A 13,082-nucleotide genomic window follows, 5' to 3' on the forward strand; every position below is an offset into this window, starting at 1 on the left:
CCTCCATCTTCTCGTCCATCTCCTCCTCCTCTATCTCCTCTTCCTCCATGTCCTCCTCCATCTCCTCCTCCTCCATCTTCTCCTCCATCTCCTCCTCCTCCATCTCCTCCTCCTCCATCTCCTCCTCCATCTCCTCCTCCATCTCCTCCTCCATCTCCTCCTCCTCCATCTCCTCCTCCTCCATCTCCTCCTCCATCTCCTCCTCCTCCATCTCCTCCTCCATCTCCTCCTCCTCCATCTCCTCCTCTGTGTCCTCCTCCTCCATGTCCTCCTCCATGTCCTCCTCCTCCATCTCCTCCTCCATGTCCTCCTCCTCCACCTCCTCCATCTCCTCTTCCTCCACCTCCTCCTCCTCTTTCATGTGTGTTGCAGCATGTAATGTTTGCATTCATTTTGGGGAATGGGTACATGAATTCTATCTAGATCATTTTCAATTTCCTTTGCTGTCCTCCTTTCCTTCCACCTCCCTGTGGTTCCCTTTCCCATTTCCAACATTCTGTCTCCGTTACCTACCATCTCTCCTCTATGTTACTATTTACGTATGTGTTGGGCTTCTTATACTAGACAAATCACACAGTATTTAGCCTTGTGTGTGACTTCTTTCACTTCACACTGTAGTCTCCAGATCTGTCCATTTTCCTGGAATTGGCATAATTTTATTCTTAATGGCTGAATAGTACTCCATTGTGTATCTATACCATACTATCTTCATTCATTCATCCACGTCCAGGTATCCAGGCTGTTTCCAAAGCTTAGGTATTAACTACACTGCTATAAACGTGGCTGTGCATGGATCTCTGAACTCTCACATCTTTAACTCTTTCAGGAACATGCTCAGAAGAGCTGTAACTGGGCCCAGTTGAATTTCTGATTTTATTTTTTGAGGAATCTCCACAGATCTCCAGAGTGGTTGTATTAGCTTACATTCCCACCAACACGTAGAAAAGCCCTCTCTGCCCCAGCATCCTCACCAGCACTTGTTGCTTCCTGTATTCTTAAGGTGACCATTTTGACTGGGATCAGACAGACTCAGAGTTCTTTTCATTTTTACTTCCCTAATGGCAAAAGATAATGAACACTTTTTCCTTCATATTTTTATTGGTCATTTCTAAGAAGGCTGCATTTTAAATGTGAACACTCTTCTGCAAAGAAGCAGGCAGTAAAATTTTCAGTGTTCTGAGCCGTACCCCCTTTATTAGAGTTTAAGTTTGGGTTGTCCCCTAAAAATCTCCGGTGTTCAGCGGTGAGGCTCTGGAAAGTGATTTGGTCATGAAGTTGTTGGGTTCAGTGGATTCATCCATTAGTGAGCTCATGGCTTGAGGGTCTGTCATGACCAGGAACCCAGTTAGAAGAAGGAAGGCACTGCCTCAGAGTAACAAACCCAGTCCTTGGTACCTTCTCCTCTGTCTCTCTGTGCTTCCTGGACACCACGAGGTGAGCATCTTGCCTTCCCTACGCCTTCTGCCATAATATTTTTGCCTTGGAGCTAGTCAGCCATGGACTGAACCATCCAAAACCATAAGCCAAAGTAAACATACTCTCCTTGGTCATGAAGATTCAACACAGGAATTTTGTTGGGCACACAGACATTTGATCTGTGAGATGGATCACAGGGCTGGTCTATCTCTGTATTTATCTACTTGGTCTGCCATAATTCTATGCCATGGACAGGAGGGAGGATTTGACCACAGACAGTCACTACTCAAATTCCCGAGGCTGGGATGTTTGAGATCAAGGTGTGGCCAGTCCTGGGTCTGTGAGGGCTGCTCCCTGGTTCCCATACATTGCCCGGAGAGCTGCATCCTTGGGGTGGGAGGAGCTCTGGGGCCTCACATGCCAGGAAGTAGAAGAACAGAGGAGATGAGCTTCTCCCACCCAGCTCTTTAGAATGTCCTTAGCCCATTCTAGGGAGGACCCTGAACAGCCTCAACCTGGGAAGGGCTGCACCTCTTGACACCATCCCATTCCCAGCACCTGAATGTCAAGGGATCGCCAGAGCCATTGTCCACCAGGTCAACGAGGGCAAACGGGCAAAGTGGGTACAAGCCTGTGCCAGCTCAACACTCAGGTTCCTCCCACACGGCCCAGAAAGGTGCCCTCCCACCATTCAATAGGTGATTGATTGCACATTGCTCAGAGATGGTGGAGATGCCAGTCCTGAGGCTGGGCATTAAGGGTAAGGAGGACCTTCTTCACGGAGAGAAAAATCCATCCTACCCACTCCAAGACGAACAGAGTGACCAAGTCACAAAGAGGACCACTCGTCCCCGGGGTACCCACCTTCTTAGTCCCAGTGGTGGTGAGAAAAATGTCTCAGACTTTGATGAGTTGCTCAAGGATGTGAGAGAAGTGACAAAATTTACTCTGGCTACAAAGTAGTATGATAGATATATAGATGGTAGATAAGTAGATGGATGGATAGGTAGATAAGTGGGTGGATGGATGGATGGGTAGATAGGTAGCTGAATAAGATAGACTGATGGATAGATAGATAGATAGATAGATAGATAGATAGATAGATAGATTGAATGATTGGGTGGATCAATGGATGGGTGGATCGATGGATGGATGAATGGATGGATAGACAGATGATAGACATGGATGATGGATGGATGGGGCAGATAATCAATGGATGAAAGATGAATGAGTGGATGGATAGATGATAGAGACCAGCACACAGAGAGAGATGACAGGTAAGTAGATAGAAAATAGATACCTCAATAATAGATGGACAGCTTGAATGAGGTGAAAAGATAAATAATTGATAGATAGATATACTGACAGACACGTGATCAATGGATGTGTGACAGATGACAATGGATGGATAGATATAAATGGGCAAATACATGACACATGCACAGGCAGATGATGGCAAGATACTGGGTAGATCTACAGACACTTCACCGATAGACGAGTACGCACAGACAGATGATTGATAAGTATATAGAAAATGGATATACAGGAATAAGTAGAGATGCAGCAGACGATTGCTGGACGATATGTAACAATAGATCCATGGTCAGTATGTATAAATAGAGTAGATAGACATGGTAGATGGACGGACAGGCACATACATAGAGGCATAGGAATGACTGGGTGGGTGGGCGGGTCAATGGGTTGGTAGATGGACCCTCTTATGCTAAGACAGGCTTTCCTACGCTTAGCTCGGGGGCCATCTGTGCCAGGTGGCTCTCCTCAGTTCTCTCTGCTATGTCCGCCTGCCTATGCAGAGCGCCAGGGCCACCATCTTTGCTTCCATCCTAAGGGTCATGGTTTCACCCCATTGGTCCATTTAGCTGTTATTTGAAAGGTCCATGTAGGCTGGGTGTGGTGGCGCACACCTGTAATCCCAGCACTCGGGAGGCTGAGGCATGAGGATTGTTGTGAGTTGGAGACCAGCCTGGGCCACAAAGTGAGCTCAAGGCCAGCCTGAGCTGCATAGTGAGACCCTGTCTCAAAAAGGCAAAAAAAAATAAAAAAATAAATAAAAATAAGAGGTCCACAGAATATAGCCCCGGACACCACTCTTGTTTATTTGTGCCCAGCCCATAATACTTCCAGTGGGGTTTGGCGTAAGCTCACCCAGCACGGTGCTGACCACTGTCCAGTCACCCTGGCCTCCGTTCCTCCTGCACTGGGAGCCCGGCTCCGGGGAGTCTGGGGAGCGCCTCGTTGGGGGCAGATTTGTGGCGTGGCCGGGCGGGACTTGGACTCGAACTCCTCTTCTTTCTTCTCTTTGTTTGTTTTCAGCTTTCTACAGCAACACAGAGCTGGCCAGCACCTACCTCAGCAGCCCCAGCCCTAAGTCCCAGCGCCACATGCTGCTGTACATGGCCAGGACCACCTACCGCTGCTGGGGACACCTGGCTGAGGCCGTGAGGTGCGCACCGGGCCCAGGACCTGAATTGCTGGGTCTCTTGTAGAAGTAAAACCCTCCTTGGTGGGACTGGAGACCCACATCAGAGACTTGAACCCACGTGGTGTGTGCACCCATAGCATTTGCCCAGGCTCTCTCAGCAGTGGCCTCTCACCCAGTGAGGAGTCTACTTTGCCTTCTCAGGCGAGGAGGGAGAGGAAGGTGCTTCAGAACACGGATGCCGAGAAACTGGCCCTGACGGTCATGGCTTTGTCTACGTCAGGTCGTCTATGTCACGTGTGGGACTCGGTTGTTCCCTGTGGGGTGCTGGAGGGCGTGGATGGAGTGGGGTCTCTTGGCTCCTCCTCCAGGGGCCCGGAGCAACCCCACCTAGCAGTGACGAGGAAAAAGTCTCCAAACATTGCCATGCGTCCCCTGGGACAGGGAGGGTGACGGCATTTTCACCTGGTCAGAAACCACTGAGAGAATGTGGGAGGGAGGGAGTGCGAGAGAGAAACACAGACAGAGACATAGGGAGACAGGATAGATGAACTGACGGATGAGAGATGCATAGATATATAGACACAGAGACAATAGAAAGGTAAGCATGGACGGGTAAATCACACATGATACGCAGATAGAAATATGTATATGATAGATGATAGAAATGAAATGGAAGGATGACGGATGGAGAGATGATTGATCGGTAGGCATAAGATGGTACACTACTGGAAATAAACCCAGGGCTTTCTTCCCACTGGGCTCCAACTCCAGCTCTTTCTTTACTTGTTATTTTGAGGCAGGGTCTTGCTAAGTTGCTATGTTGTCTGGGGTGGGCTCACACCTGCCATCCTCCTGCCTCAGCCTCCCACAGTCCTGGGATGACAGGCATGTGCCCTCACACCTGGGGTTACCTGTCTAACTCCTTGAGTAAGAGGTTTTCCTCTTTTTCGCAGAGAAGGCAAGAATCAGTACCAGAAGGCTTTCGGCGTTCCCTCTCATGACCTCTTTACCGCCATCTACAGGTAATCCCAACCCCCTTAGAGCCTCCACCTCTGACGGGATTGTCACTTACAAGACACTGTAAACAGGTTCCAGTAAGAACACATGCAGAGAAACCGATAGGTAATTTGAAATAATCTTCCCGCTCCCATTTTCCTGCTGGGATGTTGGCAGTGTCTAAACTCCCAAGGGGGAGCAAAATCTTCCCATGTTAGACACTTTCTCATCCCTGAGACATGATGCTCAACACTCACAGCTTAGAGAAGGAGAGATGTATTTAGGCTCATGGTTGCAGAGGGTACAGTCCATGGTCAGCTAGCTCAAAAGCAGAACCATCATGGCGGATAGGCGTAGGGGAGGAAAGATGCTCACATCATGGTGGCCGGGAAGCATGGAGAAAACGAGGAGTTGTGGAGGGAGATAAGTCCTTCTGGGTCACTCCCCAGTGACCACCTCTTCCTCCCAGACTCCACCTCCCAACATCCTATTCACTTATGGACCCATCTGTGGACTAATTCAGTGATGACTATCACAACCCATGACCCAACCACCTCCCCAAAGCCCCACCTATGAGTGCTCAAGGCATTGGGGGCATCTCCATGGGAACCACAGCACCTTCCCCCCAAGTGAGGACACAGAGCCCAGCAACAGTTGAAGATGGAGACCTGGTTTTCACTGGTCCAGCACTCCCTCAGCAATGCCTCGGTTCTTGGCTTTCTGTTGCATCGAGGGTCCTGGCTGTGTGGTTTGTGGGAGGCTCTGGCGTCTGCATTATGAGAAGGAGGTGAATTGACGGCCTCTTGTGGTGTCTCCAGGTGGCTCAGGATGGAGGAGGAGATGGAACCGAGTGTGTCGGGGAGGGACATCCAGGCCTCACTGCACCCACCTGGCTACCCCTACCTTCCTTTTCCTCCTCCTCTTCTCTGCTCTGTTCTTCCTGTCTTCCTTCCCCACAACTTCCTCCTGTCCAACTTTTCCTTCTTGTCCCTTTCCTCTCCTTCCCCTATTTTCCTTTCCCCTTTTCCCTTCCTTCTCCACACTCCCTTTCCCTCCGTATCATTTCCTCTTCCTTCCCTTTCTGTCCCCTCCTCCATCTGTCTCTTTCTCCCTGTGCTTCCCTTTTCCCTCCTCTCTTCCTCCCTTGCTTTCTTCTCTGTCTCTTCTTAGTCAGAGGCTCCTCAGAGACAAGGACAGTTCCTCCCACTCCTGGAGCTCTGTCCAGGGCGCCTCCTCTGCGATGTCTGGCTTTCTGTCACTGTGACAAAACACCTAACATCCACTGCTTAAAGGAGGACAGGTTTAACGTGGCTCACGGTTTCAAAGGGTGCAGTCCATGGTCAGGGGCTCCAAGGCAGAGTCATCATGGTGGAAGGGTGTGGGGGAGGAAAGATGCTCACATCCTGGCAGGAGGGAGGCAGAGAGACAGGAAGAGACTGGGTCCTTCATACCCCATTCAAGGCCATGTCTTCAATGACATCACTTCCTCCCACCGCCCCCCACCAGTGACATCACTTCCTCCCACCGCCCCCCACCAGTGACATCACTTCCTCCCACCAGACCACCACAAATGACAATTCCTCCCACCAGACCCCCACCAATGACATCACTTCCTCCCACCAGGTCCCCACTAATGACATCACTTCCTCCCACCAGCCCCCCCCCCATGACACCACTTCCTCCCACCAGGCCCCCACCAATGACATCACTTCCTCCCACCAGGCCCCCACCAATGACATCACTTCCTTCCACCAGGCCCCCACCAATGACATCACTTCCTCCCACCAGGGCCCCACCTGCTATAGTGTCCAGGACCTCCCAGTAGTGGCACAGGCTGGGGATCATCCTTCCACACATGACCCTTGGGGCCACTCCAGGGCCAAACCATAACGTCATCTACCCGTGGTGCCCGGCTGCTCCTCACTTCCATCTCCTCCCCCTCCACTCTCCTCATCCTTGCCTCCCCCAATTGCCATGTTTTGGAGCCTTTGCCCCAAATGTGTGGGCCTTCTTGGCTTAACACTCTGTAGATTTGTGGTGGGGGTGCATTCTTGATTTTCCTCTCACAAAACATCAGAACTCCTCTTCCTATCGAAAGGGCCCCCCTGCCGAAATGACCCATGCGGAACTCTGATTATTTCAGACTCTTGTACATGTGGCCCCGAGCTGTGGATGCCACCCTGGCTGAGGTCAGAGTCCCCGTCCTTAACTGTATCCTTCTATGGTGAGGTAGTATTATGGCTTAGCTCAGACGTGTTCCCCCAAAAGTATGTTTGGAGATGGAGCCTGACTGGAGGTGGTCACTAGGGTGTGGCCTAAAGGGTAAGTTCTTGTCCCCAGCTCCTCCCTTCTCTCTCTGCTTCCCGGTCACCATGATGTGAGCGTCTTTATTCCCCACTCCCATCCGCCATGATGCTCCTGCCTGGGAGCAGTCCACCATGGACTGCACCCTCTGCAACCGTGAACCAAATAAACCTCTCCTCCTCTAAGTTGTTCATGTCAGGTATTTTTTCCTATCTATGGGAAAGAAACCAAGACATACGGGTCCCATTTTATGAATGCAAAGGATAGTTACAAAGGCATGTGAGGTCCAGCACAGGATAACTGCTGCTAATGCTAACCCTGGATGCACAGGAGCTTGCGTGATTGTCGCCAGTGTGTTTCTGCACACCAGGTCTGAGGGTGAGCAGTTACAGTTCATGCGAGGTCTTCAGGAGGTCTGGAGTATCAGCGGGAGAAGTGTGATGACGGCGTTTGACCTGTCGCCCTTCCCGCTCATCTGTGACCTTGGAGGTGAGCGTCTAACCCTGATGTCAGAGCTGTGGTTCATATTCTGTACCCACAATGGATTAAGAGGGTGATGACCACGTTCGTTATTGGATTCCCTGGCATATACTGTACGCAACGTGGACAATATGGAATCCATGCATCCACCCTATTGACAGGGGGTCACACACCACACCAGTATCCACCTGCCTTGATCACCTGGGGACTGGAGACCAAGCACCTGGCCACCTTCCCTCACCAGAGAGCTGCTGAAATTATTCCACATGGCCACCTCACCTCACCTGCTCCTTCTCCACATTTTCCTTCTTCCATCTCCCTCCTCATCAAGTGTGGTGTTTCCCCCTTCCCCATCTGTGCTGGTCAGTGTCCCACCACCATAACAAATACGTGGGTGGTGGGCTTGTAAAAAAGAAAGGTTCATTGTACTGCACACTGGGCTGAACCCTCTGAAACCTCGAACCAAACTGAAGGTCTGTTCCTCTGCATTGATGTGTCTTGGACACTTTGTGACAGCAACAAAGCGCTGCTTAGCACAGCCCTTACCTAACCGTAATCCTCTCCCAGGCCCCCACCTCTACACAGCCTCATCGCATTAGATTTCCACCTCCTTCACATCTCACAGCAGGGGTGGAACTGCAACACACGAGCCCTTGGTCACGCCGTGATTCATCTGTTGATGTGCTCAGCATCCGCAGCCGTGTGGCCCGTGGATATTTTGGCCCCCTCTGTGGGGAAGTGACCAAGACACATCACGTCCTGTAACGGTGTTGGAGGCTCAGTCCAAGGTCAGCGGCTGCTGTTAGTTTTGGGCTTGGGAAGAGAGACTGGTGTCTCTTACCTCCAAAGTTCTCCACCTCCTCTGTAGAGTGCTGTGGGCTGGGGATCACATGTAACACACGGCCTTTGGGGGCACACCCCAGATGCAAAGTTTAGCAGCAATCTCTATCCTCTTGGGAGCAACCTCCTGTCATTTCAATGGCTAGGATTCATTCCTCTCTTGGTCTTATTAGACCTCAAATTTTCTACAAATGTGGGTCTATGTTAGGACAGGGAGCCCCGTGCTCTCACAGAGCATGACAAAGTAATGGGAAAGGAGATGACTTTGAAGACTCGGTTTTCACTCACTAGAAGGTTCTGTAGGCAGAATTTTCTCCTCCCCGGGTGGCCACCCAGGCTCATGGTGCACAGGACCGTTCCCGCGTTGTGAGACGGACCGTCTCCATGTAAATCCCTCGGCAACCTTTGCTTCAACGCTGTACAAGAAGCTAATGAAAGGATAAAAAGGAGGTCACACTTAGAATGTGGGAAAACCTCCCTTAGACCCTCAAGGCCCTCATGGGTTCCAAGATGCCCGAATGGCAGGGAGTTCATGGAGGAGGGTGTGGATGGCGCTGTGTTTCTCAGGTGGCGCTTTGAAACTCAGAGTGTGGACCTCCCCAGCGGATTCCACAAGGCACTGGGCCACTGCATTTTTTACAATCTGCCGTAGGTGCCTCTGACCCACGGGCCACACAGCTGCGGATGCTGAGCACATCAGCAATGGTTGAATCACGGGGTGACCAAGGGCTCATGTGCTGGAATTTCATCCCTGCTGTAAGGTGTGAAGGAGGTGGACATTTAATCTGATCAGGCCGTGCAGAGGTGGAGGCCTTGGAAGAGCATTAGGGTTAGGTAAGGAGTTTGCTTGTGGAGCTCCACTTGGGACAGGCTCTTTTGCCCTGGACACTGCTCTGTGCTGCCTTCCCACGGGGACGCTACATGCGTGAGCCCCAACATGGAAACAGAGGTCTCCATTTGGTACATCTGCCGAGGGTGACTTGTGGTGGTCCAGCATGGTCCCTCCACGACTGGGGTGGCTTCTTTCTGTGCAGAAACCGCAGGCTCAGCAGGCTTGGCTGAGTTGCCTGCAGTGAAGTTGTGGTTCCAGGCACACTCAAGAGACACAGTTGTAGGGCTTGGGTCTGAAGGTGTTAGGGTGTAGATCTACAGTGTCCCCCAAAAGTCTCCTGTCTCTAGAGGTGGGGCTTTGGAAGGTGATGGATCACGGGGCGCTGTGCTCCTCAGTGGATCCATCATGGATGAGTAGCTAGCTGACTATCTTGTAGGAGGCAGGGCATGGTTGGAGACATTCACTGGGGTGTGACCTGGAAGGGTGAGTTCTTATCCCCAACTCCTCTGTTCTCTCAGAGCTTCCAATCCATCATGATGTGAGCATCTTTCCTCCCCCAGGGACATCTCCCACGTTATTCCTGCCTTGCAGCATCTGACCATGGACTGCATCCTCTGAAACCATAAACCAAATTAAAGTTGTCCTCTAGGTGGTGGTGATCAAGTATTGTGTCTCATCAACCACAAAGTGACTAAGGTAGTGCATGAATCCATACCAGAATGTGAGGTAGAAGGTGGGGCCGCGTTGGAGGTGGTCCCTGGGTGTGACCTGGAAGGGTGAGTTCTTGTCCCCGGCTCCTCCCTTCTCTCTCTGCTTCCCAGCCACCATGATGTGAGTGTCCTTCCTCCTCCACACCCATCTGCCATGATGCTCCTGCCTTGGAGCAGCCTGCCATGGACTGCACCCTCTGCAACCATAAGCCTAATTAAACCTCTGTCCTTTAAGTTGTGGGTGTCGGGCATGTTGTCCCAGTGATGGGAGCTCGGCCTAACACAGGGACACCCAGGAAACCAGGTGGAACAGATCACAGGAGCTGTTTGAGGGAAAACTTAGACTCAAGCACATAGCAGTCTTCACCACCACCCATGGCCTCGGGGAGATTTGATCTGGACCCCAGACAGCTAGATCCTGCAGTAGCTTCTACTTCTTGCTCTGCCTGTGACCTTGGAAGGTGGTCTTCCCCTTCTGCCTCAGTCTCCCCAATTGTATGACAGCAAGAGTCACCATAATCCCAGGCACGCACACCTGTGTACAAATCATGGGGAGCAATTCCTGGCTCCGGAGGTTTACCAAAGGGAGGAGGAGAGCTTCTCCACGCTTGCTGAGAGTCCACGCTGTGTGTCCTCTTGTAGGAGGTTCCGGGGCTCTGGCCAAGGAATGCATCTCTGTGTATCCAGATGCGAAGGTCACCGTCTTTGACATCCCAGATGTGGTGCGGGTGGCCAAGACGCACTTTGACTTCCCAGAGGAGGGACGGATTAGCTTTCAGGAAGGTGAGGGGGCGGGGCTGCCGTTTCCATGGGGGAAATTCCCTTTGGGGAGCTCCCGGGTGGTGCCCATGGTGGTCTGGCGTGGTTCCCTCCACTCCGCAGCTCCTCTTCCTCCCAGTGTCTGTCATTATTTGTGAGGATGCAAGATGACACAGGTTGATTGTGGAGGTGTGATCAGTGACTTCCTACGTGTGGTCTTAGGTTGAATCGGGACCTTGCCCCTTCCAAATCCCTGCCTGTGTGTTCACTGTGATGTTAGTGAGCAGAAAGTCTCAGCAGGCGGAATTAGCTAAGACGAGGCCCTCTTGGATAGGGGTGGGCTCCAAACTCAATGAGTTTGTCCTTGTGAGAAAACAGAAAATTTGGACATGGAGACCTAGATAGGGGAAAGTTAGGTGACGGCAGAGGCAGAGACTGGAGTGATGGGATCAGAGCCCATGGTTGCCTGGAGGCCCGGGAGGAGGCAGAGGCAGGAGAGTCTCCCCTGGGGCACATGGAGGGAGTATGGACACACCAGGGGGCATATCGGTCCTGTATGGTGTCACCTAAACCACAAACAGTGATACCGTTTCTCCCCCTGCTGTAAAAAATAACAGTTCTTTAGTTCATCTGTTTTACCCAGCCCCCCAAAATAGGCACCCCCACCCCCATGCTTAAGATGAAGAAATCACTTTTGATCACGCTCCATGCCCAGTATTTAAGCGCCCTGAAAACTTAGCTTCCAAAATAAATTGCCTTTTTTGCAGTACTGAGGATTGAACCCAGAGCCTCCGCAGTAAGTTACACCCCCAGCCCCTTTTCATTTTTTATTTTGAGACAAGGTCTCCGTGAGTCACTAAGTTGCCCAGGCTGGGCTTGAACTCGTGATTCTCCTGCCTCAGCCTCCTGGAGTACCGCGATGTCAGGCATGAGCCATTGTATCTGGTTCCTCAATTATGTTTTTACATGGTGCTTTTAAAAAAATCAAAGCAGAGGACAGACAGTCCGCAGTCATCAGAACGTGTGGTTTGTGATTAAAGACAGCGTTCAACCCTACGCACGCAGGACTTCCCTGTGCTCTGCGCTTGTTGTGTGGTGTATTCCAAGGATGGGACTCTTTATTTGGGGCCGGGTCTGCTGTAAGTGGGGAGCGTTTGTCACGGGGAATCAGAGTGCGGATGGTCAAGCTGCTGCAGGAAGCAGGGTGAGTGTGGGGCCCGGGGCTGAGGAGGGGTCACTCGCGGGGCCCTGCTCTGTGCCGTGTACAGGAGACTTCTTCCAGGACCGTCTCCCGGAGGCCGATCTGTACATCCTGGCCAGGGTCCTGCACGACTGGGCGGACGCAAAGTGCTTGGCGCTGCTGGCCCGCATTCACCGCGTCTGCCGGCCAGGTGAGGGCTCTGGGTGGGCAGGACCCCTGGGGTGCACCGGGCGCTGGGCACGGCCTGTGTGGGCGGGTCACTTCCTCTGTGCCCGCCCCCAGGCGGTGGCGTCCTTGTGGTGGAAAGTGTCCTGGACGAGGACCGGCGCGGGCCCCGCACCACACTGCTCTTCTCCCTGAACATGCTGCTGCAGACGGAGGGCCGGGAGCGGACCCCGGGCCAGTACCACACGCTTCTGGCTGCTGCTGGCTTCGGGGACTTCAGGTTGAGGAGGACGGGCAGCGTCTATGATGCCATGTTGGCCCGCAAGTTGCTTCCCCTGGGGCCTGCAGCTAGTGTGAAGTCGCAGCAGTTGTAATAAAGAGCAAAGTCTCCCGTGCTTCCCAGTCTTTTATAGCAGAGCCACGCAGTATTTCTGCAGACAATACCCATGGCTGCAAACTCTGTGGCTTTATCTTTGGAAATTGCTGGATCACGGGGCGCTGAGCTCCTCGGTGGATCCATCATGGGTGAGCTCCCGGCTGACTGTGCTGTAGGAGGCGGGACCTGGTTGGAGGTGGTCACTTCAGTGTGACCTGGAAGGGTGAGTTCTTGTCCCCAGCTCCTCCCTTCTCTCTCTGCTTCCCGGTGCCATGATGTGAGCATCTTTCCTCCCCCACGCCCGTCCGCCATGATGCTCCTGCCTTGGAGCGGCCGACCATGCACTGCACCCTCTGCAGCTGTGAGCCCAATCAACTTCTTCTCCCTTAAACTGTGAGTGTCAAGTCTCAGCTGCAGAAAGCTGACACACCCTCACATAGGCGTCCACCACCCCAGACTTCCACGAAGTCTCCTGGGTTTTCCAGTGTAGTGATGGCGGTTCCTACCTTATACCTCTGTGTTCTCCTTAGAAAATGATTCTGGAAGCATCTTGTCTCCTA

The 13,082-nt window shown here is 52.2% G+C and overlaps 1 protein-coding gene across 1 annotated transcript in view; it reads left to right on the forward strand.

The window, feature by feature from the left end:
* The window catches only part of Asmt (acetylserotonin O-methyltransferase), a 20,225-nt gene extending 7,544 nt beyond the window's left edge, over positions 1-12,681 (forward strand). The window contains exons 3-8 of the mRNA XM_005406516.1: positions 3,751-3,880; positions 4,813-4,881; positions 7,530-7,679; positions 10,611-10,804; positions 12,049-12,171; positions 12,264-12,681. Of these exons, the coding sequence (XP_005406573.1) occupies positions 3,751-3,880; positions 4,813-4,881; positions 7,530-7,679; positions 10,611-10,804; positions 12,049-12,171; positions 12,264-12,520 (923 nt within the window). The 3' untranslated portion in view covers positions 12,521-12,681. The remainder of the gene's footprint in view (positions 1-3,750; positions 3,881-4,812; positions 4,882-7,529; positions 7,680-10,610; positions 10,805-12,048; positions 12,172-12,263) is intronic.
* The last annotated feature ends 401 nt before the right edge of the window (positions 12,682-13,082 follow it).

This window comes from Chinchilla lanigera, unplaced genomic scaffold, assembly GCF_000276665.1.
Source record: "Chinchilla lanigera isolate Chin_1 unplaced genomic scaffold, ChiLan1.0 scaffold00098, whole genome shotgun sequence".
In the NCBI taxonomy this organism is placed as follows: Eukaryota; Metazoa; Chordata; class Mammalia; order Rodentia; family Chinchillidae; genus Chinchilla; species Chinchilla lanigera.